The sequence below is a fragment of the Mandrillus leucophaeus genome, unplaced genomic scaffold, assembly GCF_000951045.1.
Source record: "Mandrillus leucophaeus isolate KB7577 unplaced genomic scaffold, Mleu.le_1.0 Scaffold85, whole genome shotgun sequence".
NCBI lineage: Eukaryota > Metazoa > Chordata > Mammalia > Primates > Cercopithecidae > Mandrillus > Mandrillus leucophaeus.
The window spans coordinates 466797-494050 of record NW_012109252.1 but is presented as its reverse complement, the minus strand read 5'-3'; the positions used below and the strand labels follow the sequence as shown (position 1 = coordinate 494050).

At 40.3% G+C, this 27254-nt stretch overlaps 1 protein-coding gene across 1 annotated transcript in view; it reads right to left on the bottom strand.

Annotated features, from left to right (window-relative positions):
* The window catches only part of CSMD1 (CUB and Sushi multiple domains 1), a 666897-nt gene that overhangs the window by 438713 nt on the left and 200930 nt on the right, over positions 1 to 27254 (bottom strand). Inside the window, exons 12-13 of the mRNA XM_011968609.1 lie at positions 16719 to 16888; positions 12030 to 12186 (exon numbers count right to left, since the gene is read on the bottom strand). Coding sequence (XP_011823999.1) covers positions 12030 to 12186; positions 16719 to 16888 — 327 coding nt within the window. The remainder of the gene's footprint in view (positions 1 to 12029; positions 12187 to 16718; positions 16889 to 27254) is intronic.

The following is a 27254-nucleotide window of genomic DNA, read 5'->3' as shown; positions in this document are numbered from 1 at the left end:
ATGATTTCAGATGTTTGCTAACAATGGCCAGGAGTTGGTGACCATTTTTATCTGATGCTGTGAAAACACAGAATGCTCATGATGTATCAGTGGGACACTCTTGAGCTTTGGATTATACGAACAGGGTTTGAATCCCAGTGCTGCCACTCACTAATGATAGGACCTTAACATATGGAAGCCTCGGTTTCCTGTCTTTAAACTGAAAATAAAAGGATCATCTTCAAAGGGCTACTTTGGAGATAAAATGAGACAATGAAGGTGAATTTCCTGGTGCATGATCAGTGCTTATTGATATATCATCCAATATTTTTCTTTTACTATGGCCCCCAAAGACACAGCTGGTGGTTTCTCTTGTGTACGTACCTGGGGTGAACTTGGTATTTGACCTTCAGGGCTTCATGCCAGATCTTTAAAGTTACCATGTGAATGATATACTGAACAGCAGTTACTCCTATTTCTTTATGTGTAAACTTGATTCATTTCAATGTACAGCTTTTCTGGCCTGTGTAAGAGTAGAGTCTTCTGTCCTCCAGAGAGAAATTCAGAAGATCAATGTTGACAGGCGACAGATAATAGATAGATAGATACAGATAGATGATAGATCATAGATAGACAATGATAGATAATTGCTGGGTCAATCAGTAGATAAATACATCATAGATGGATATAGAAAAATAGATCATAGATGATCAATCAATAGATCAATTAATTGATAGATACACAATAGATACGTAGAGATAGATAGATGATAGATGATGACAGGTATAATACATAAATGTAAATGTTTGTTGAGATATCTATTAGATGCACAGATATTATCCAAAACTACTGCTTGATGGCATGAAAACAATGACTTTTCCTTAAAAGGTAATCTCTAAGATTAAACCCTGATGACAATTGTATTCCGTCCTCTTGCTTTGTATGTGAATAAGACCCTCTTGTAAGCTTTCCCTAGCAGAGAAGGGAAGGTGCAGCTGCCGAGGGCTTGTAGCTCTTCACCCACCCCCAGACATCTCTGAGTCTCTCCACGTGGGGCCTGAATTAGCTGGGAAGAGGAGAGGAGGGGCCTGGAAGGCCGACCAGAGCTGCACACAGGCTTATGCTTAGGGAAGATGTAGGCACATAATAAATCTGTACCTGTGACTATACAGAACGTGACCTCTGCAACCTGTTTTAGTTGCAGATGACAGATTCACTACTGTAAGATGAAATGGTTCCTTAAGGTTTAAAGGTACATGTAAGCAACAAATTGCACATTTCCTTTATTAAATATATACTTTATGTCTTCAAGAGTGTGTGGGAGTGCGCACATGCACACACACACACACACACACACACACTTTTTTTAAAATGAAATTATCTGAGATGAAATGAAAACATTCCTAAATAGGAAACTGTGAGGCGCAGATGTTGCAGGGACCCTGATGGCCTCACCTCCTGCTGCTCCAACCTTGGATATATGAATGATTCTTCTCCTTCCTTGAGTGTGGGCACAGTCTGTGACTTGAGCTGACAACTGAACACCACAAGTGTGAGAGCACCAGATGCCACGGAAGTGTCTGATCCATTGCATCCTGAGTTTCTCAAGATGTAGATTATCCTGAGGGAGCCTGACTCAATCCGGGGAAAGCCCTTCAAAGAGGGTCTGGCCTCCATGAGGTGAGGGCCCCCCATGGCTTTGGAGAAGCCAGCGAGGGCACGCCCTGCCCAGAGAGGGCCACGACCACGTGGCGGGGAAATGCCAGTGGCACCAAGGAGCTGGGAGTCTCAGTCTGAGCACTGTGAGGACCTGAGTTCTGCTGACAGCCTGAAGAGGCCCCGGACACTCAGATGGGACCACAGCCCAACCAACACCTGGTCACGTCCTTGTGAGACCCTGAGAGAAGACCCAGCCAAGCTGTGTCTGGGCTCCTGACCCATGGATACCGTGAGATAAGAAATGGTGCTGTTTTAGGCCCCTACATGTAGGGTAATTTGTTACAGAGCAATAGAAAACGAATGCACACAACACTGCCTATTAGTTGAAAACACTTTATAAAATTATCTACAAGTCAACTGTGGGAAAAACAAACACTGCTTATTGGATATTTTCCCAACATTTTTCTCAGCTAAATTAACAGCTATGTAAGAACTAAATTTTGCCGTAAGCTTGTATTTACAAATGATATATAGATACTGCAATTTACAAACTACACAGATACTGCGATGTCAGGAGTAGATAATAGAGCAGCATAACGTTTGCCATAATCTTAATCTTCATTGAAATGATGTAAAAATCTGTTAGTGTGGATTTACGTGCAGGCTGAATATTTCCTTATTTTTATAACCCTATTCTATGCTTTCCCCTGGTTCTTAGCATGGTTGTGAATAATTTTTAAAACTACTCATTGGATGAAAAGATGCTTTGACTCAATTTCCTAAAATATAATACACCATGAAAACCAAGAAGGCAGTGAATGCTATTCTTTGAATACTGTAATCTGTTTTACTTTAAAACAGCAATGCTTACACATCACAACCAAGAACGTCTGGGAAATCTGTGAGTGTCTTTATTATTGATAACATTAGATTGTAGAAAATGTGCATTTGAGGACTGCCCCTCAGCTTGTATAGGATTTCCAAAATCTAGTTGTTAAAAAGAAGTAATCAATGAGGACATGGACCCATTGTGATGCACTTTTACATCTTATTCATAGCCAGGGAGGTGAAGGCATTGAAAGAATCTATATGAGATACACACAGAGTGTCTACCGATGTATTTGGGTAGAGACAGGTGGGAGAGGATGCCGAAGGAAAATGACATCAGCTTCTTCAAGGTATAAGTCAATCCTATAAAGAAAGCATTATCTCTCTTGGTCAACACATGATCTTAGGGACTCCAAATGATGGATTCTGACATACCCTGCTCTTCACCTTCAGGTTTGTTTCTAGTAATTGATTGCATTCAGCGGCTGTATACACTTCATGCTTGCAATATTTTCTCCTTGTTTTGAAGCACCAAAGTGACAATGCGTAGTGCTTCTGTATCGGTCTTGAGAATATATTCCTGCCCAAAGCCACTCTCTCATTTATAATAGTATGTTTAATGTTGATGTCATTTTTATTCTCCAAAGCCACTCTCTCATTTATAATAGTATATTCAACGTTGATGTCATTTTTATTCTATCAATGTGTTAATAAAACCAGCATGACAGCTACATAAACCCACATCTCCGTGCTTTAATTTTCACATCCACAGCCTATGTTGTAATGTGTTCAGAATTACTCGTCAATACCAAATCACCCACCTTCACCATTTACTTATTGTGGCAAAAACATAAATAAGGAGCTACCATGCAAGAGGCTGCAAATGGATGGGTCATTTTATAGAATGGACACCATTCTTTTTTATTTCACATTGAATTTGTAGAGGAAGTAGAGTGGGACTTCCTAGGTCTCCCTCTACTGTTGTTTAAACTGAGTATGACCAGGCGGTCTGCAGATGCACAGCGCAGGCGGCAGCACAGTCTGCTGGGGAGCTGCAATGTCTCACCATCGGATGATCCCACTGCATCTGTAGCATGTCTAAGAGGGTCAGCTCCTAGTCCAACAAGCCTTCTCCAAAACACAACTCTTGTAATAATGCTCCCCTGAAAAAAAGTGACTTAATTCTAGGAGATGGTACTGTCTCTTAAACATTTCTGATACAGCTCACGGCAGAGTGAGAAGCATAGCTATGACTCATGAAACCAAGAGGAGCCCAGGACCCTGGAGGTGTCTGCAGTCAATGCTGGTTGGACATTCGACACCATTATATTTCTCTCTCCCTCCCTCTCATGCCACTTGTTAGGGGTATTGGTGAACCAGCCTCTAATGGTTCCTTCTGCCCATACCCTCTGCTCTGTGTTCGGAATTCACGGTTCCAACCTCTCAGTCACTTTGATGACCATGCAATGAAGAGCAGAGTGGCAGGATCAATTTCCCCTCCACGACACACAGCCACTGGTGTGTGTCCCAATGACACAAATGGTCTCACATTTCGTATAAGAAAAAAGGCTCGGCCAGGTGCGGTGGCTCACGCCTGTAATCCCATCACTTTGGGAGGCCAAGGTGGGTGCATCACCTTGGGTCGGGAGTTCAAGACCAGCCTGACCAACATGGAGGAATCCCATCTCTACAAAAAATACAAAATTAGCCAGGCGTGGTGGCTCACACCTGTAAATCCCAGTTACCCAGCAGGGTGAAGCAGGAGAATCTCTTGAACCCAGGAGGTGGAGGTGCAGTGAGTGGAGATTGTGCCATTGCACTCCAGCCTGGGTGACAGAGCAAGACTCCGACTCAATAAAATAATAATAATAAATAAAGGTTAATGGTAACCATGGTTTCTGGGTACGAAATGTGACCTAATAGTGGAGCAGACATGGGGCTGGATATTCTATATGATGCCACTAATTCTCACAACAAACAAATCTGCATAGTCCTTTAATATTATTTGCATTTTGCCACGGTGGAGACTGGGCTCAGAGGGGTGAATTCATGGATTGAAGTTCAAAGAGCAAAAGGTAGAAACCTGATCCAAGGCTTCTCTGTTCCCAAAAGTCTGACCTTCCTACCCAGCCCTTGTAGGTTTTTATTTTGGACTAATTTGCATGCACAGCACTGTGAGTAATCCTTAAGCATAGAAAACATTTCTCCCACAGCACTGTGTTCAGGCTAACGTTCAACGTGCTTTGAGTAACTGAAGTTAGAAAAAACTCCCTATTCCTCTTGAACCACGAAACCATGGGCAGGTTTCTCCAAACCTCTGTTCCCTCATACCTAAAGCAGTAGAAAAACAGTAACGGTGGGGTTTTCATCAGTATTAAGTTAGATGGCAGCAAGGTCTTTGCGTGCGAGTTACAGTACATGCTAATCAGTCCCTTTGTGACCTGGGGTATTATGAGTGTCTCCAAGGCCCCTGAACCATGAGAACTGTCTCCACTTCCCATCACAAATCGTAGGAGTTCCTATGCCAAGAGACATGTGTCACCTTCTATAGCCTTTTTCATGACCCCTGTTAAACAGAGTCTGAAAAAAACATACTTAAATTCATATAGCACTTGGATGTTTTCAAAAGCCATTTCATATGTGTTTTTTACATAAGTTAGGAAAGTAAACTATGATTGTCCCTGCTTCACAGAAAAAATCAAGACTGGGAAAAAGTGTGGTGGTTGGGATTGAACAGAGTAAGAACTAGAGGAAAGATGCTTTACCCCGGTCTGATTTTGTCTCACTTTGCCACAGAGCAAGGGGCACACTGAGAGCACGTTCTTCATCACAGAGCCCTGTGCCCGCATCCAGACAGAGGACCCAGAGACTATGTTCCTGCTGTGGGCGAGAGCCCTGCAAACATAACGTCCTGTTTTCAGAACAGGTTCAGAGTCCCGCCTCCAGTTGCATGCGTCGCTGGCCCTGCGCTGTGTGTGGGCTTCCAGGACAGGCACAGCTCCTGTCTAATTCATAGAGCACCTGGCACTGACCTTAATCTGTAGCATGTCTAAGAGGGTCAGCTCCTAGGCCAACAAGCCTTCTCCGAAACACAGCTCTTGTGATAATGCTCCCCCCAAGAAAGTGAGTTAATTCTAGGAGACTGACCGTATGGCAGGTTGCTATATGAATTCGACAGGAGTTGTGCCTGAGGGGGTGTCCTGAAGACTGTAGCTTTCCAGAGAGGCCGGGAGCTGGGGTTGGCCAGGCCTTGCTGCCCCCCTGCCTCCAGAGCACGGCTGACTAACCCCCTGGAACCCTGGGCATGATAACAGGAAGATTGAAAAGGGTTCAGTACATGACTCTGCCACAAACTAACATGACAGACTCTCTCTATCCCCATCTTCCATCCCCTTACTTATCTCAAAGTCTAGAACCTTTCACAAGCGGAAAAGATTTTTTATAAGCATATTGAATTGGATGAAATAAATTGCTTTTATTATTCATCAATTTTTAATTAAACATTTTTATATCTATTCAGCCAATATTTATGAAGCATCCCTTAGAAGCAAGCCAGGGGTAGTCACTGTCCTGCGTAATTACACCCACGCCTGACCGTCACCCACAAGGTTTATTCTACAACCAAAATTTAAGCTTGGGTTTATTTTGATGGCCCTAAAGATCTCTTTGTAGTTGGCAGTCCTGCCTAAACAATGAGATAGGTGTAAAGAATGACAGGATGTTCTCGGTAAGTGATGGCCGCTCTTTCATCAACGCTGTGTCTAGTGCTGATGTTCAGGGAATGCATATCCACAAAACCAGCGCCTGGACAGAGCAGCCCATGGCCTCAAGCTCAACCATCTCAAAATGATTCAAAGAAAGACCAGTCCTGCGTCTGCTGAGATCAAGTGCTCCCTAGGAGTTTGGGCACTGATCACACATTCACCTGGAATCAGTCTAGTGGACCGAGGGAAAGTCAGCCCAGAGGGATCTGATTATTTTTTGTGTCATTAAACCAAAGTATCCCTTTGAGTGACTCTGCCACAGACCCAAACTCTAAGTGTTTATGATGTTCCTTCTACCTCTGTTCAAACTTCTGCCAATACCCTCTGGCCAGGAAATCACTGGCAGTTTGTGGAAGGGAAGCTCAAGTAGGATTTCCCCGAAGAGGCTCTTCATCACGTCTGCACTGTAGACACCTCTCCAGCTTCCTACTTTGGCAGCTGCTTTTGTTTCCCAAGTGACATCATTTATGAAACTTAATGCCAAGCAGGCCTTGTGGGATTGGAATTGTGTCCAAAAATAAATGCAAATACAAAAGGACCCCCTTGAGGAGCCTGTCATCCATCTGAGGTGCTAAAACCAGCCACAAGACACAACATATTGGATGTCTGAGTCCAGTTATTGAACCACGTGTGTATGCCTGTCTTATCTCTATGTCCAGATCACCCAGGCGTCCACGCCTCTGTGCCCAGAGAGTGGCTTAGCCATGTGTGGATGCTGGGCGTTTCTTGACAAGTTTAGTCAGTGTCCATGGAACAGAAACTAGCGAGTGAAAGAGGGTGGTAGACCGTGACCAAGTACATCAGTAAAATAATGGAAACTGTGTAGATCAAAACACAGCTAAGTATAATAAAGGGAAACACGGAGAATTCAGGATAGTGATAAGGGGACCAATTTAGGATTCCCCAAAACAAAAATTTACAGGGATGAGAAATCTGGTTGTGGGGCAGGATAAAGAGAAGGAATTGTCAATGTCCCTATTTCCATGTCTCTAAATTAAACAGTGTTGCAAAGTGTCTGGGCTCAGAGGCAGGGCCTCTCCCGGGAGACCAGCTATGCAGCTGATTCATTTTCAGGGCTGGCCAGTGCACTCCTGCAGGGTGCATCCTGAGGACCGTAACTTTCCAGAGAAAGGGCTTTATTTTTTCTTTTTAAAATAATTAGTACAAAATTGCCATATGGAATTGTGGCAGCTGTATCTCGCAGATCCAATTGTTCATCTCCAGCCTTTCAATGTTTGTTTGGAATGTCTTTTATACCCATCTGTAATTCCTTATCCATTTTCACGAGTCCTTCACTTCAAGCCTCTGTTTGGAGAACATTTTAAATATTTCCCTGACTATAGGTCCTCCTGTCTATCAAAAAAGTGAGACTTTTAAGAGCCAAGGGTAGGGGGGTTGCCTTAGGAAAGCTAGCCAGCTGTCTTTCGAAAGCATCCCCTGGGTGATTTTGTAGGCTCAGACATCTGGTTCCATCGGTGTAGCCCAAATAGATTTATCTCATCAGAGGGCCCATAGGAGTTTAATTTAACATCAGAATGCCAGTTCTGTAATTCGAAATAATTGATGAAGCTGGTCCATGTACCGGAAACCCTGTATCAACATCAATAAACCACCCTCAGAGGGCTACTCTGATATCCAACGCTTCTGTTACTTAAGGTGAAACTCTTCTTGCCTGAGACAGTTCTGTGGACCCTTGGTGTCCCCAGGGAATACAATCTGAATGACAATGATCCAGTCTAAGTGTCTTATGTCACAGATCACACATCTGTGTAACGTGCAAAGAAGTACAAGCAAGTGGACACTCATTGTCCCCGATTTCACAGAGCTATGGGTTATGGCTCCATTTGACATCATTATACACCAGAAGCATATTACCTGGTATGAAAATAGACAAATCTGTAATGAAAAGCAGTGTTTTGTAATGAAGGTACACTTTTAAAGTTTTATTTTGGTCTGACTCACTATTCAGAAAACAGTAGTTGCTTAACAAATGCCTATTCACTAACATATTTATTCTAGTTTGACCCAAAGATCTGGCTTTTCTTCCCTGCCAATTCCTTTGCATGTGTCAATATCAGTCAATATACTTGATGCCTGCCAAAGCAGAATTGCCTAAAATCATTGAAAATAAGTTCATCCACAATTCCGGTATTCAGTTAGAAGGCCTGGATTTGGGTTGCAATTACACAACTCCCTGTGTGCAGCAAATCACTAAAAGATTTGACGACTCGGTTTTTAATTCATAAAGAAGAGTAAAAGGAGCTATTTCCCAAGACCTGGAATTACCAGGATTGTAAAGTTGAAAGGTACCTAAGTGTATGGTTTTGTAAATTTTTTTTTTTTTGAGACGGAGTCTCGCTCTGTCGCCCAGGCTGGAGTGCAGTGGCCGGATCTCAGCTCACTGCAAGCTCCACCTCCCCTGTTTACGCCATTCTCCTGCCTCAGCCTCCCCAGTAGCTGGGACTACAGGCGCCCGCCACCCCGCCCGGCTAGTTTTTTTTTTGTATTTTTTTAGTAAAGATGGGGTTTCACCGGGTTAGCCAGGATGGTCTCGATCTCCTGACTGGTTTTGTAAATTTTAAGGGATAAACAAATATTGTGTGTACCCATTTCTAAAAATGTTAGGGTTTTTTATTAAGCTATATATTTTACTCTCTGTTGACATTTTCTAATCTACTCATGTATATGCATTAATTATGGATCTGAAACCTTTAAATACTAATGTGTCCTTAAGTCATGCAATTAACTAGGAAGAGGCAATTACAAAAGTCTTTTGAAAATAGTTGAAAGTGTCTTTACACAGTCTTAAGTGTTAATAACTCGCATAAAATATTTTATATAACCAGTCATCATTTCTGACACATCTTTTTGGGATAAATATTTGATTCAGGTATTTGATCACCTTGGGGAGCTGGGGATTTCTTAGGCTTAATTACTTATATTTAAACCTAACAATTTAATGTGAGGTGAATACTATTTTGATTATATAGCTATCAGCACCACCAATTTTCTATTACAAATATATTTTCCCATCAGACAGTATGTTCCAACTCGAAGATAATCTTGCAAAGGAGACCTGAGGAGTGTCTGGGTTTTGTAGGTGGAACCAAAAAGGTGAAACAGGGAGAACAAGAAAATTACCCCTGTCAAATTGATTATAATAAGAGCCAAGTTCCAGTCCTCTCCAATATTTCTTTCTCCTATTTGTAGAACATTTGTGCTACTATGTAATCAAAAATGTCCATAGAATTGAAAGGTGCCCTTAAACGGATAGATCGATTCCAGATTTTACAAAGCTATTCAGTGAAGTGGGAGTGATAGCAAAACATCCTAAAGTGATGCTGGATGCCTGTGAACAATAGAGTCACAGCATCCACATGGGGTCCAGGCAGGGCTGAGCCTTGCCCACTGACACAGGCCTTGGGTGAGGGAAGGTGGACATAATCATGGAACAAGCCGACCACCTCTAGTTTCCATCCAGTCACACGGCTCTGGAGCACATGGACCTTCCTAACTGCCACCGGGACAACAAAAGAGGCTTCAGAGTTATGGAAGCAGTTCAGTCTCCCTACATGGATTCCAAGCCCCTGAGACTCCAGTATGCGTACATCTTTTCCTGGATACTTTGTGCATCACCGTGAGAAAATCAGACCAAGTGTTTATAAACGAGACATCATTCCTACTGGACATAGTTGGAGGAACATGGGAAATAGTTACTAGGGTTGGAAACGTAACGAGAAATAAAATACAAGGTGAGCACAATGTGTTTTCTGTGAAGCAGCCACGGGAAGGGAAATGGTGAGCTTAGTAAGATCCCAACTTGCAGCAGTGTTGAGGGTGAGGTCACAGGAGAGAGGGAGGAACCCAGGCCAACGTTTTCTTCTCTTTGCCCAGGGAGCCACAGCAGGGGCAGGATTTGTAAAAGGCAACGAAAACGTGTTCAGTGGCAAGAGAGCTGGAAGAACAACGTAGGTGTGCACGGAACTTCCCCGTAATTAGACAAAATTTAATTTACCCACAGGCTTTTCAAACAGTTTTTCTTCTCAAGTATCTGTGTTCCTCTAAGACTAGTGTAGGGGCAAGGAAGTGGGGATGAAGACATCCAAGTAAGAAAACAAAATACATTGAACATCTCAACAGGGACGAGAAGTGGAAAAAGCAATCACAATAGCATTCATTCCATCTGCAAGCGAAATGGCTTTACAAGAGCTCTTTGAGACATTTCTGAGAGCGAAATCCTGGAAAGTAAAATTCCAGTAAAAATTATAATTACAGGTTGACCTTGTAACATCAATTATCAGTTTATCATGCATAAATGTCAATTCACAGGCTTTCTATTGACTCAGTCTTTTCAACAGTATTAGCACAAAAGTCAAAAACTGGTTTTCTCATGATTTTAGCCACACGTATTCTATTTTTTTGCCCAAAGTCTTACAATTCTTCACCTGTGATTTTTCCTCCTCAGAGGAATTTGAGGTGATTAATCTTCTCTTAGGCACCTGGATTAGCTTTGGGTCTATGGGATGATTATTATCTTTTCTAGGCCCTTTTTTGCCCATCTGTCAAATCAAGGTGTCTGTCACTAACATATTTTTACGCTCAAATCCCCAAACTTTTAAATTTCTAAAGTCATGGTGTTCAGTATCATATGGTTTTTAAATTTATCTGATGAGTGAAGGATTTGACAATTCCATATACTTTAAACATGTTAATTAATTAGTTAATTTTAATTACTTATCCACACCAAACAGCTTTTTCTTTTCCTTCAGAACTAAAAATGCTATAAATGGCAGTTATCATATTGCAAATTCCTGCTTTTGGAACACAGCATCTCTTTTATTTCCCTGTTCTTTTGGCTTCTTTGTTTACGTCTTTAAAAACATATTCCACATTGATTTGTTCATACAAACGAGGGCGAGCACCGAAAACTGGCAGTTGCAGGTTCAATCCTGGCTCCACCAACTCTTAAAACTGTTATCTAACTATCGCAACAACAGAAAACCAAACACTGCACGTTCTCAGTCATAGGTGGGAACTGAACAATGAGATCACTTGGACGTGGGAAGGGGAACATCACACACTGGGTCCTATTGTGGGAAGGGGGTAGGGGGGAGGGATAGCATTAGGAGATATACCTAATGTAAATGACGAGTTAATGGGTGCAGCACACCAACATGGCACATGTATACATAAGTAACAAACCTGCACGTTGTGCACATGTACCCTAGAACTTAAAGTATAATAAAGGAAAAAAAAATCCTGGTTATCTTCGGCAAGTATTGAAAATATTCTTAGTTCCCTCATCTCAAAAATTAGTGGTGAAAAGAAAATAATTTACTACATACAGTTGTTATGTGTGTGTGCTTATACATATATATATGATTAAATGTATAAAAATATATATATGCGTGTGTCATTCAAAGTCTATTACCTCCAGTTACCTCAAACATTTCTTCTAAATCTTCATATATAAGCACATGAATTTTTATCATTGTGTACTATATACACTATACCACAATCAATATATTTAAGCCCATCAGATCTAAAATGTTTTATGTTTCCTTTTCAGGTCCAACTATTTTGTTATTAAAATTAATATTTCCAAGTAGATAAATTTCAAGCAACTACTAGTAATGTGTCTAAGTATACAAACCAGTCAACAGAGTACAGAATTAAACTGCAATCCAAAAGACAGTAGGCAGCCCGAACAAAATCAATATTTAAAACTTAACATAAGTCAGGTATCAGATGTGTCCTGACAAAATGAAAAAGAATGTGATTAAGTCGTATGTTACTTACTGGTATAGGTGAGTTGAAAACCTTGGTCGGTGTCAGATCCATTGGTGTTGAACTCCAGCCACAGGTGATTGGACGTGCTGTTTAGGATCAGCCTCAGTAGTTCATTTTTAGTGAAGGTGCCCAGTGGACGTGAGGAACTGTCTTTTCCATCGTAGACCTGACGAAAATCACAGCATGAGTCTCTCTATGCCTTCATTGGATTCTTATGTTAGCAATGTTAATAAGACATCCAAATCTTCAAAGACGCTGTTTTATACGATACTTACAAAAGGCATATAGTGTATAGAAAGATAAATGAAGGACTTAGTGCTAAATCATATTCGTTCTTTAAGTTTTATCTTTACCATTAACATTAGAGGCAAAAGATCCCATTCTTGTTCAGATCATTTCATATTCATTACTTTAAGAGCTCTTTCTGTGTTTACTTAAAATTAAATAAATATTTCTTTACGTTTCCAGGTTTCACTACCTATCTGTTTATTCCTTTTCTCATAGTTCAGTTATAAAAGTGGGAAAGATTTATAATATTTTAGTCTTGAATATCTCCTCCGAACTCTCAACTAAGTCAAAGACCATACCCTTCCCTTCTGTTCCCTTCTGTCTGGATGCATTAAAGGACAACACGGTGTGCCGGAATCTTGTCACATTCTGTGCTCTGCAAGCCTGAGGTGGCTTTCATCTTGAATTTGTAATAACAGAAGTATCTCATCATGTAATAGTAACACAGAAGTGTGATGTTGCTTAAAGTGCTCTGTATGTGACATTATCTTCCCAAGGGGTTGTAAAACAAGAGTAGATACAATAAGTATGTGGAATATAAAGAAGACATGGCTTAGTTTTGACCAATCGGGAGAGGGAAAGTTCAGTCATGGTTCCCAACTTTTGGGGAGACAGGTCACACGGTGGGGAGCAGTGGGTTGGTGTCACCGCTATATTCTGAAAGAGGATCGGGTAAAAGTGTTTCAGCCATGCACTTTCTGCCAATGCCCTGAGGCTCAGGTAACAGAAACAGCACTGACTTTCTGGTAGGACAAATACCTAAGGCATGTGGGGCTTAAAACCTAGATGACAGGTTGATAGGTGCAGTCAATCACCGTGGCACTTGTATACCTATATAACAAACCTGCAATTTCTGCACAGGTTAATTCCCAGAGCTTAAAATAAAATAAAAAAGTCAATGCAGCAGTCCTCGCATCCCAATAACAATACAGCACTAGGTGGGCACAGCTAATCCGCCTGCCTCCCTCACTAGCAGGGGACCATAAAAATAAACATTTATTACATTATATTGGAAAATGCTCAGTTTGTCTTAATAGAAAAATGGAACCCTAACTAAATAAAATTAAACAGAGTCCTAGTAGGCTCTTTCAATGTGTTTATTTTCCCCACTTATTTCCTCTTTATATGGATTAATTCTTCTTTCATTGTCTTTCAATTAATATATAAACCCAGGGATGTACACAGACACACATACTCAGAAAAGGAGAAAATACATTTAGAAAAGATAATTTTGTGGGTAGTTATTTCATTACAACTAAATATAGACATGCTAGTGGGGTAGAATCAGATACCCTTTAATCTCCTTACTAAAAGACTATTGTCCCAGGTCATTGTTTAAAAACCACTATTTGGTTTATTCCATGTTTTTATCAGATGAGCAGGGTCTGACATCCAGAGACTAAAAGGTTTTAAGTCCAGAGGAGTCTGGGTCAAAGAGAAAATGTGCAGGTCTCCCCAGGAAGGCCTTGGGCTACCCCGTATACCGTGGAATTGTCTGTAATTCACAGAAATCCATGAAGACGGGGAAACACGAAAGAACTCGACACTCCGTGAAGCCGCTGCTCGGTCCTGACACACTGTGAGCTCATCCGCTCTCCTGAATCTTGGCTTCCTCATGAGGACTTGACCAAGTGCACTGTGGATCCCTGACAGATTGTACCTCGCTCCCAGTGGTTTCATGGTTAGAACCACTAAACATAAACAGCTCAAAGGCTTAATCGTAAGATTCTTCAGAACAGGAGCTCTTCCTTCTTTATCCACGTCATCAGTAATTAGCAATGGGTCCAACCACCGACACCCCAGAGAACGAGTATGTCACTGATTAACATGGAGCTTTCCCCTGTCAGTTCTCTAAAGTTAAAATCTGGGTTCAGGTTTTGCACTGATCACAAATAAAAACCCAGATAGGAGTGGAAGTCAGAAGATTTGATTTCTGATCCCAAAGGAATGAGGAACAGGCTACACCTGTTTTGTACAACATTTCCTAGTTATATTTTTTCACCTATAAGTAGCTAGATTCAAAGGGTTCTTTTCAGTTATTAGAGAAAGCCTTCTGGATTCACCTGTTTAATACAAGGCTGTAAGTATCTGCACTACAGACCACCCTCCTCAGAGTCTGGCATTTAATCAATGCCATATACTTTAAGGGATGTTGCTGGGTTAGCAGATGATCACAGATCAGAAAACGTCACACAGAATGTTAGCATGACAATACTGAAAGTTCTGGGGAAATCTTTCCCCGTTTAACAGAAACTATACCCTGCAGATTTATTTCCAAAATTAATTGTGCTTTCCATTCTATATTCCTTTCATGACATGTTTCTGAGAGCTCGATATCTCTTATATGATTTTTCCACATGAAGCAAGAAAACATCATATTTATTTATGTGTGCAGGGGGTGCGTGTATATAAAATTGTAGTCTTTATTATTACATCACAGTATGTGTGAGGGATCAATGTGAACAGCACTAGGCTCAAAAATTAAGATAATTTTACTAGAAATGTTTTTAACAGAGATCTTTATTATCATATTTAACAAAATATATGCCTGCAAAACATGTAGGCATTTTATACAATTGACAGCTTCTCTGTAATTAAATGTGAGAAGCAAGTTTTTTTAAAAAAACTTTCTGTTATAATCAACAACTTTAAATGGCATGCAATCACAGATGAACGTAATTTCCTTCCTTCCATTCCAATAATATTTATCCTTGTATATTTTATGCAGTATCTCTAATCACTCACCTGCACTAAAGTATAGTTAAGAGTTATTTAAAAGTTTGCCTTAAAGGCTTACTGACTTCTAAATTTGAGGTTATTAAAAAATTCAGAAAATGCCTACTTGTGATGTAACTATTTTTTTTTTTTTAGATTAGTAAGAATGTGCTAGTTTCCGGCCTAAAAACCACTTCTTAATTACAGTCCCTCATACTGCCAGCGTGAGCTTTCAAAAGACTATTAAAATGAAAGAACAACTAGAATAAAACCACTCTGCTAAATGATGACATTGAAATACAGTCAAACGCGGCCTTAGGAGGAAGGAAGGCCCTTTCATCTCCTGACCTGTGCACATAACTTCTAATGAGGTCAAGTGGAGCCCAGCGGGGGCTCCATTCCAGCCATTCTGTAAAGGGAGGACAAACAGGGTTTTCCCTTTTAGTTGGCTTTCTGCATATTCTCTTATAATGCTCATAGTTCAAAGTGAGTTGACAGTACTGAATCTAAAATGCATCATTATGTGCATCTAGGTAGATGTAAATTAATTGAAAAACCCCTGGAATTTTAAAAAGGGAATAAAAAGAGCCACGTGTTCCTTTCTTGCCCGAAACCAGGCTTCTGTTCAACGAAATTGCTCACCTCACTGAAATAAGCAGGTGATTGGACGGGTGATTTCTAGCAGGGGTGTCCAATCTTTCGGCTTCCCTGAGCCATGTTGAAAGAACTGTCTTGGGGCACACATAAAATACACTAACACTAACGATAGCTGATGAGCTTTACAAAAATCACAAACACAAACAGTCTCATAGTGTTTTAAATATGTTTACAAATTTGTGTTGGGCCACAGGCAAAGCTGTGTTGGGCCACATGTGGCCTGTGGGCCGCGGGTTGGACGAGATTGTATCACAGCATTAGGTCTTGTTGCTTAAATCTTTTCCCTTTCAGTGCCCTGAGGCTAGGCTGCCCATTCTCCAGACCCTAGATCATAGAAGGTTTCCAGTTTATTGAAATACGTACAGGAGAGGTGAAAATTATATCAGAATCTTAGGAGTTAAGGGGCATTTCTGGTTGGAGCTGGGATTTTATAAATCAAGGCAGGACTTGGGTACCCCTGCAATCAATATTGAGATTCTGTCTTGTCCTGGCTTGGGGTCTCCTCATCAGCCCTGTCTGTGATCTGATCACCGTGGCTGGATTTGCCTCTATTATCACTTCAGAACCTTTCCAGCTTTCCACACTATGGCCACATTTAAAAATCAAGATTAACTACAGAAAGGGTTGGTTTGAGGACCCTGCAAGTTTTAATAGTTACAATTATGTGCCAGACACAATGCTAGGAACATCCACTTATGTTATTAGATTAAATCCTCAAGACAGTCCAAAAATGTAGGTATAGCTGTGTTTTCTTACACATAAGGACGCTGAAGATCAAAAGTGTTAAATAACTTACACGAGGTGCTGGACTAATAAATGTTAGATCTAGGTTTATCTACAAGGTTATTTCAAAGTCCACATATACTGTTCTAAGCGAAGTGATATGACACTTCCTCAAAATTATTTGTAAATAAATATAAATAAATCATACATAAAAAGATACATCAATATGTGCATATATCTATATGTAGAGAAGCAGACAATATACTTTTTGAGAAGAAAAGTTGGAGTCATCCTGTTGGAGAAGATTCTTTTTACCTTGAGAGTATCTCCTTCAAACAGCTGGAAGCTTCGTGCTCGGAGGTGGATACCCTTGCCAGCTTCTGTTTCTATTTTATAGATACACTCATGGTTATTATCATAATTGGATGGAAAATTTGGAGACAGTAATGTTCCTTCATTTCCTTTGACACTTGCTCCACATTCAGCTAAAATAAATAGGACATCAGAGAAAGAGGATTCAAAAGTGGAATTACTGTTTTTAACAGATTAAAACCTTTAAAATCATGATAGCTTCCTCTTCTATCAATGTATGTCTGTTAATAATATATTATTTTAAAATAGATCAGTGATTTTTAAAAACTGTTTTACCAACTGGACACAAAAAGATACCCCGCTTAGCTCATTTTCAAAAGTGTCTTATTTATTTTAACAGAATGACCTCTGACTATGTGGAAGCAGCATGGTCTCACACAGAGAGTTCTAGAATAAAACAGAGGTGCTCCGGCACCATGGCTGAGGAGCTGTGTCACCAGGTTGTCACAGCACCTCTCCCACTAGCCTCGTTCCTGCCTCATGAAATGTCTCCACCAATTCCCATGCACCCATTCTACCGTTGTTTCTCTGCAGTTTTTCTTCACTGGTATCTTATGGCACCAACTGGGACGCATTCAAAGGGGAATCTAACGACAGACCAAACCACTGAGTTATCTTGTCGCAGTCTTCAGGATGTCACAGCCCTGAAGGCCTTAGCATTATGTCTTAGGATGGAAGAGCATTCAACGGCAGTAAATATCTGCTTCTCCCCCTTTCCCAATGAAGGAAGAGGATAGTTGACTTCTCGATCTAAATTTATACCAAACAAAATTCCTCTTATCAAAGTCAAAGTGAAAATACATACAACTGTCTACTTTCTGTCAACCTGCGGAAAGTCACTTAACTTTTCAGCACCTGTTTCACTGTGAAAGTGAACAGTTTAGGTCAAGGATGCTTCCGAATTTGTGTTGGGCCACAGGCAAAGCTGCGTTGGGGCGCATGTGGCCTGTGGGCCGCGGGTTGGACAAGATTGTATTACAGCATTAACTCTTATTGCTCCAAAATTCTAAGTCCAATACAATCACACACACACACACACACACACACACACACACACACAAAATAATAAAGTGGCTACATATGCGGGTGCACACACACACAGAGGTTTGTATGTGCCAAGAGAGCTCCACAGGAGTCTGCACCAACAATTTTGCAGACTATACGATGTGCCCAGCACTCTGATGTAAATATCCCACAGAATGCCTATTCGTTTGAAGAGTAATTGTTAGGTTGGAAACCGAGCATCAGTTAAATGCCAGGTATGTACTGAGAGTGGGAGGGAAGGATGCACAGTGTTCATTTTCCAGTGGGTTGCTCAAGGTATTGCAGAATTTTGCAGATGATTTCTGCATGCCCATTGCCACGATGCTGATTCTCTCACACCCTCACTCCCTCTTTGACCATGAACACAATCAGCTACGTCACTGACCATGGGCATCCTAATCCACTTGCCATCAGGAAGTTGCTAGAGATCCATGACTGCCCCCCAGTGATTTGTGCACACTGAATCTCAGAATGCTTCCATGTGGAAGGGTGTGGGGAGAAAGAGAGGAAAACGCTTGACAACTTGGGTTCACTTCTCCCTCATCCTCCTTAAACAAAGATAGAAAGGCAGACTTTGGATATGGTTCTCAGGGTGCAAGTGTTGAGGGAGAAGTGCAGGCAATTGGTGACTCAAAGATGCCATTGGGAATTTAAAATCATTTTAAGAAATTACAGTAATATAATTATACAATCATAATTATATATTGTATAACTATAATAACTTAAAAACCATCTTAAAAGACATGTATATACACACACACCCATGAGTAGGTGTATATTTATAAATACATATAAATATATTTATATCTATAAAATATCTATATTATATATGATATATATCTACAAAATAGATATAAATATATAAATATGGAGAGAAAAGCAACTGATGTGTTTCTCATGCTCCATACTTGGGCATCCCTACTCCAGCCCACACCTTGCTGTGTTTGAACAGTGATCCTTCTCTGTTAGCAATTTGATGATTCGCAGACAGTGTAAGGTTGAAGAAAAATGGCTTTACAGGCTGGGGGCAGTGGCGCATGCCTGTAATCCCAGCACTTTGTGAGGCTGATGGGGGTGGATCACGAGGTCAAGAGATTGAGACCATCCTGGCCAACACGGTGAAACCATGTCGGTACTAAATATACAAAAATTAGCTGGGCGTGGTGGCGTGCGCTTGTAGTCCCAGCTACTTGGGAGGCTGAGGCAGGATAATTGTTTGAACCTGAGAGGTGGAGGTTGCAGTGAGCTGAGATCCGCCACTGCCCTCATGGAGACATAGCAAGACTCCATCTCCAAAAATAAAAAAGAGAGAGAAAGAAAAATGACTTTATAGTTTAAACTCAACAACAAGCTATTTAGATAGTAAGCTCCTTGGAAAAGTTAATAATTTGTGGATATTGAACATCTTTGTTGGATATTCTTTTTTTTTTCCTTCCTGAAGAAAGTGTCTTTCACATAAAAGCCAAAATAAATGAAAATAAAGTTTAAAGAAGCCAAGCTGTGTGTCCTCCCTCGGCTGCCCCATGGAGAGAAGAGTTGGGGTTTCCAGCTATAAAAGGTGCTGTCCTTAAAGGGAATAAAATAAGAACATAATTCTAACGACCAGAGAATGAAACCTAGTCACAAATATTAGGGAATATTTAAAATTGAATTTAACAAAAATCGACAAAGGCAACCATTCCAAATTTAGGTCTTTTGTTAGGTTTACAAGTTTAAAAACAATTCATGCAATTGAAGATATACTGGCATAGTGGCAAATAAATAAATCATTTTCAGGTGGGGAAGGAATGCCGGGACATGGGCACAGTCTCAGGTGCAAGACAAATAGGATGTTTTTATGGCTTTATCAACATGACCGAAGTGAAGCATCACAGGAAGGAACTATGGGAGATGGGACTGCAAACACAGCCTGAACCAGGTTGTAGGGAATGCCTGCGCTTCCTTGAACCATGGCAGGAGTTCCCTGAGAGAGTTTGGAGCATGGACGTGCCCTGATAAAAGGATGTCTGGAAAAGAGGAATGCCCTAAAACAGTTGAATTTTAAAGACTCTAAACAAAAACACAGAAGGTATAGATGTTGTGAAGATTGACTTGTGACACAAATTCTAGAATTTCAATAGAAGAGGAATATCTTTGAAGGTTCAAAGAAGTAATCGTAGGAAAAATAAGTTGTAGTAATACCATGCCTGATGGGGTATAGGAATTTATCTAATTTTTTTTTTTTTTTTTTTTTGGTCTATATGTCACTTACATAATGCATGCTCTTATTACTATTACATCATTGGCTGGGCGTGGTGGCTCACATCTGTAATTCCAGCACTTTGGGAGGGCAAGGCGGGCAGATTACCTGAGGTCAGGAGTTCAAGACAAGCCTGGCCAACATGGTGAAACCCTATCTCTATTAAAAATACAAAAATTAGCCTTGCATGGTGGTGCATGCCTGTTGTCCCAGCTAATTGGTAGGCTGAGGCAGGAGACTTGCTTGAACCCAGGAGGCGGAAGTTGCAGTGAGCTGAGATCACGCCACCGCACTCTACCCTGGGCAACAAGAAAGAAGCTCTGTCTCAAAACAAAACAAAACAAACAAACAAACAAAACCATGGGAGTATATACCAAAACGAAACCCATGTTACACATGAGAAAACTGAGGCACAATAACACTAATTAACAGGCTCAAGATCACACAGCTGTGAGAGGCAGACTATTCTTTGACCCCCAGGCAATCTGCTATCAGAAGGTGCAATAATTGTGCTATGTTTGTTAATACACAATGTTGGTAATCATTCCTATTGGCAGATATTAAATAATCCGTGAGGGCTACTTGCTTATGACTTTAATAACCTTGTGAGTCCAACAGGATAGGAAAGTGATGCTGCTGAGGGAAGCAACTTTCTGAATGGTATAAGTTACTATTTTACAAAATGTTCTTTGAAGAAACATTGGTATACTTCTGGAGGCTTGTCTTCTGACTTAATTTTGTTTTCAAATTAAATTAGAAGAATTCTCGCCAAAGCTTGTTATCTCCTTTCCTATCTGCTCTCTAACACTACCCCTGCTGACCAAGATACCACCAGATCGCTCACATATCACAAAATGTTTCGTTTTCCTTGTTTCCACAGCCGTGCAGGCGGGCTCCCAGTATACAAAAATGGATACAACGTGATATTCAAATGAAAGAATGGATGTGTCAAAGAAACTGAGAGAGGTGCTCCAGACCCTGGAGCAGTATCGCGGAGGACATAATGTAATAAGACACTGATATTAAGTAAAGAGCAAGTGCTCAGAAAATCGCAACAGTTAAGTGACCAAAATTTCAAAAATTATTTGAGCTTGATTTCAAACATTCATTGAAAATCACCATTAGAACAATTAAATACTTCATTTTAAAGAAGTTTTTTTCAATAGTCTATTTAATATTCATTTAAGATGAATGAATACAATGTTTCTTAATACAAATCACTTGCTGTTTTATAAAAAAGCTACTGAAATGGTAATTATAATTGAATTGTCACTTAGATTTTTGCAATTGAACGAAACTAATTAAAATTAAATTAACACAGGAGAAAGGAGTTAACTGATTTTTCAGTCAATTCTTCTGTACAAAGGCAGCTACCTGTGAAATTTGCTGTCTCAGTCTGCTTGGCCTGCTGTAGCAAAGTACCACAGAGAGAGTGGCCTCAACAACAGACAGACGTGGAGGCTAGGAAGTCCCAAATTCATAACATTAACCAAAGTGTCTGTATAAATTAATACATATTCAATATTAGGGAAAGTTATTTTATTGGGGACATTAAATAACTATTTATTTGATTATTTAAAAAACTAAGTAAAATAACCTCTCAATCTGCCTATTCAATACAGTTAAATTGGATTCAAATTCTACGGCTGAAGCAACTTGTCCACCTAAATAATGTTGAGCCTACACAATACCTCACATTTAACAGAGATGTTTCTTAACATAATGACTGAAAGTAAAGGTGTATGGCTCTGGTTATTAAAATGCGGACATTGTTGTGGGGCTTTTGAGGGCATTATGAAATTGGGAAAACCATTAATATGCAGACCTCTATGTTTTAGAAGCTTTATTTAAAAAGTACAGAAATAGAAAACAGCTCAACTAAGGAACAGAAACAGAAAATCTACCTTTCTCCTTTAAACCAAGTTCATTGTGTTCTACACAATAAGTAAATCTTGCCCATAATAGAAGTCTATATAAATCAAAATGTGCAAGTCCATATTTACTCACAAAGAATATCTAAGAATTTCACAAAATGGTACTATTTTTAGCCCATGCATTATCCTAAAACCTTTATTTTTACAATTTAGTGCCATTATTGGATTAGCTTTTAAGAAGCAATAGAAACTAACATTTTAGCTTAGAACGTTGTTTCAAATTTTTAAACCCAAAATTAAAGAACTACATAGAATTATATATAGTTTAGTGATATATATGAGACATATATATATCACATATCACATGTGATGTATATCACATATCACATATATGTCTCATATATATCACGTATGATATGCATCTTATATATCACATGATATGTATCATATATATTATATATATCACTAAACTCTATATATTGGTATTTTTAATGAGATATATGTTTAATATATTTCTCTCTATAGAGTGAGAGTTTAGTGGTAAACTAGATCTAAATTAAATTAAAATACAGGCCAGGCAAGATATTTTGTTTTACTATGCCTGTCGGAAATAACTTATAATCCATTCAAAAATTGAGGATAAGGGTGTTGTTGATTTTTTTCTTTTTTTATTTCACCCAGTGACTTTCTACTTTGTCAAGCAAATAGATTAATACAGTTAATCAATAAGAGGCTATATCTCACTTTCATTCATTTTTTAAAAAATTCTCTTACTAGATATGCATTTAAGGCTTATGCTGACATATATATACAGCCCTTTAACACCCTGTCTGAGAAAATTTTTTGTTCAACTAATTCTGAAACGATGTCATAGATGCAATATTAGGTTACAGAGTTATAGTGAACATTTATCTCCATCATATGTGCTCTCTAACTTTGCTCCTGCTCTTTTGACCAAAATACTACAAAAAGTCACAAAACATCACAAAATATTCAGTTTTTGTTATTATTCATAAGCTGTGCAGATGGAATTCTAAATGTCCTAAGCTAATCACGACTGCCCTGGCCACAATGGCTGCTCAGGAATAGGCATGGGACTTAATGTGGGCCAGTGAGAGGAAACCCAGGACTTGTACATAAGCGATCTTGACATAGCTGTTTCCACAGAGCTGCAGGATGTGGGGCTACCACACTGTATGTGATGATATGAGATCAGGAAGCCACCTAGTGCTTTACCCAGGTTGGCAAAACTGAGAGATGCTGAGACTTCAGGTTCTTGTTGATGAGGTTGAACCCTTGATCAAACCTCACCTGAAGCTGTCCCTATGTATGGACTTTATATCACCTTACCAATAAACTTTCATTTTGACTTAAGCCAATGTGGGCAACTTTTTCTCTAACTTGCAAGCAAAAAAGAAGATCCTAAACAATACATGTATAATACAGATGCCAACACATGCCAGAAGAGACGGTTTGAGCATTGAGGTTGAATACTCAAGGTATATATGATATTATTTCTATCATCCTAAATACATCATCAGGTTGAAAAAAAACCCTAAAATGAATAAACACAAATAATAAAAAAACCTTCCACCTCTTTCACTGAAAAGTGACTTGATAGAAAAATAGTTCTCAGCTCAGACGCTCACTAGAAATTCCATTTAAGGTCAGACATTTATTAGGGAGGTTAAAATGGCATGCTTCTAACTCAGTCGACATTCCTTAGGGATCACCTGCAACCTTTGGTATGGATTTGCCTCTTTCCTTGCCACAGGCAAATCATTTTTATTTCTATAATTTTAGAGAAAGGAACATGAAGTATGGATGAATCAAATTTTTGAGATGAAAAGAGAAGCTTCTGAGGAAAGCAATTTTCCTCTTTTGGATACACAGAGCTTAGGGATGAGGCAGCCCACTGTAAAGCAGCCGTCAGTCCGAGGAGGGAGACAAAGAGATGAAGACAACTTGAGGCCGGGCGCGGTGGCTCACGCCTGTAATCCCAGCACTTTGGGAGGCCAAGGCGGGCTGATCATAAGATCAGGAGTTTGAGACAAGCCTGGCCAACATGGTGACACCCCGTCTCTATTAAAATTACAAAAATTAGCTGGACGCAGTGGTGGGCACCTGTAGTCCCACCAACTCGGGAGGATGAGGCAGGAGAATCGCTTGAACTTGGGAGGCAGAGGTTGCAGTGAGCCAAGATCGCGTCACTGCACTCCAGCCTGGGTGACAAGAAAAAAACTCTGTCTCAAAAAAAAAAAAAAAAAAAAATGTAATGGCAAAAACTGCAATTACTTTTGCACCAACCTTATAGAAAGAGCCCTGGTGTTCTGTGGGCCTGAGAGGGCTCCATCTGTCTGCACAAGGATGCTGGGTGAGTGCTGGGTGCACTCTGGAGAGCCAGTGAATGAGGGACTCTGAGCCAGGACAGCGTGGAGGGAGAGTGATTGCTCTGATTAGTAGGGGAAGCACTGACCAGGCTCTGTTACATTGGGCGAATCGATGGGGTTTTCACTTTGGAGACAGCATTCTGCGAGCTGCGGCCCCTGGGGTTGGTGGGGTCTGGGGAGCTGGGGGAACCATCAGGGGGATGGGGGGATATGGAGGGAGTTGGAGCTAGGAGGGTGGGCAGGAGGAGCCTGACCTGAGAGCTCTGCAGTGGCCAGAAACCTTCAGAACTAGGAGCTAAGCAGGTGGGGGGAATGAGAGAGAAATGAAGACAGCACCCAAATGCACCAGAGGGGCTGGAAGAAAAATCAGGGAACTGCAGGCAAAATGCAAAAGACTAAATATAAAAAGGGCCTGTCCAAGGCCCTCCGTTTCCCTGTTCAGTGCAGTGGTTAAAGGCTGAGTTGCAGGTTCCCTGGGTTTGAGTCTTCCTAGTTCTATGTCCTTGGGCAAAGTTTGTAGGGTCTTTGTGTCTTAATATTTCCACCTGTAAAAGGAAACTGTCAATCGTAGGGTTTACTTCATAGAATTGTCATGGGACTAAATACATTATTACATGGAAGGAGCCTGAAGCAGTGGCTGGTCTACCATGCAGTGTTTAATAAATAGTAACTATTCTTCCAACTCTGGTTACTTATTCTTTCATATTTTAGACCGCAGAGTAAAAACTTGAATAACAAGAAAAACAATGTAAAGATAATGACTCTGGATGAAATAGAATAACATTTAATGGGTCTTAATCATTATAATCAGTAGACTACTTACTGTGACATATCTAGATGTCACTTTGATTTCACTGAGTTGGGGGTTTTGCCCAGACTTCAAACAGTCTCAGTTAGGAGTCTCTGGAATAGACTCCAACCAACTCTGGGAACTCCTAATATCATCTACAAAATACCGTATCTTTTTTTTTTCTTGAGATAATATTCAAAATTTGCCTTCCATTCTCAAATAAATATTATAACCACAAAAAAGTAAGATTTTAGGATATTTTAGGATATCTATTTTAGGATAAAAACAGATTGTAAAAATATATAGACACCTGTTTTGGAAAGAGACACAGATGATTTGATTCAAATTTTTTGTTTAATTTTTTTAATAATGAAATTCTGACTATGTGTCTCTCTGGCTCATCAACATTCAAAAAGAGAGCTTTATCATTTGAGTTACATAATATTCCCAAGCAACTCCAAAAAATCAAAGAGATTCTACACCATGGTAAAATAAAACCAGTTATGCTAAACAAGTCATGCTAAGTGAACAAGTTTGTGTTTTACATGGATTATTACATTTTATCTTCAGACCTCCCCCACCTGCCTCCAGTTCGTTAACTGGTTAAATTAGTGTGGTTCGTATTCTGGACTCCATGGACTCAGAAGGCTTGGTGTTAAGGAGAACCTTGGTTAATCTCTCACCTCCCTTTTTTCTTCACAACGACATTAGTCAGTTTTCTGTCACTTTAAAGAACAATTCGTAAGGCCCAGAATATGCTGAGCAACATGGCTGGGTTGCTGTGGCAGGAACCAGACCTTATCTGCACAGCTAACTACGAGAGCTCTGGCTGTGTGGGCAACACACCCTATTTAAGCTACGACAGCAGTTACGATTCTCCTTTGCTAAACTTCTTACAGTGGCACAGTTTCCAGATTGCCAATAAACACCGCCCTACCGGATCAACACGCCAGTACCAGCACGTGAGCCCAGGACTTCATTTCAAGGTACCGAAATAAAAGTTCCTGTTACTCTTTGGAATTCTCTCTTGGATTCCTCCAGAACACACTGAAAAAGCAAATTCAGCATTCAAATGCCTATCGTGCCCACTTAGCAGGAGTGTGCAACCATCATCCAATCAAAGGGTACAACTGACAACAAAAACGAAATTGTCACCATCGTTATACCAAGGGACACGTGCTGCTTTTAACCAATATAATTGTCAGAGGTTGTGTTATTATTGCTTGGTTTCTTTCTTTTTCATTGTTTTCTTTTGCTCCAGATTTTTTTTTTTCTCTCTCTCTCTCTCTCATATATATGTGGATATATATATATATATATATTTTTTTTGCTTCCCTTCATAAATATGCTTGACACATGCTTTGGTTTCTCTCTTGTTCAATCATAAAATTTCAGAGCAGAAAGGGACTTACATTATAGATGAGCTCATTCAAGCCCAGAGCAGTTAGGCAGCTCCCCTCTCCCCTGCTTTGCAGAGTGAGGCCCATACTCTCACCCCCACGTTCCTTGTCAACAACCCCCCACCCCGTCCCGACCACCCTGGGCTTCTTGCCTGGGCTATGCCCTGCCCCCATGGATGAATGAAATGAAAGCGTGTGACCACCTACCCACACACCTTGGCAGAGGTGCACTCCACACACGGCGGCCCCCACCCAGGCAGGTAAGCTTGGTTGCACCTTCTAAGCGATATCCCGGGAAGCAGGAAAACGTCAGAGAGTCTCCCACACCAAAGTGAAAACCAATTCTTCGGCTGAAGGCAGGGACTCCAGGATCATCACACGGCTCCAGGTCATACTCTGAGGCATGTAGAGACAGAGTAAATGCATGAGGATTTGGGTAAATACACACTGATTAAATAGCAAGAGTAGAAAGGTGCTATTACAAAAAATAAATCTACATATATATTTTCCCCAAACACTTATAACTGTTACGTGCATTTTTTGTCTTGTACTATGAACTGTCTAATGACAAATGACATGGGATTTAGCATTTTTTTTTAATTGACAAGTCAGAATGAGAGTTACTAGAGGCTGGGGAGGGGGTGTATGGAGGGAAGGATAAAGTGATGTTGGTCAATGGATACCAGGATACAGTTAGAAGGAATATGTTCTAATACTTGATAGCAGAGTAAGGTGACCATGG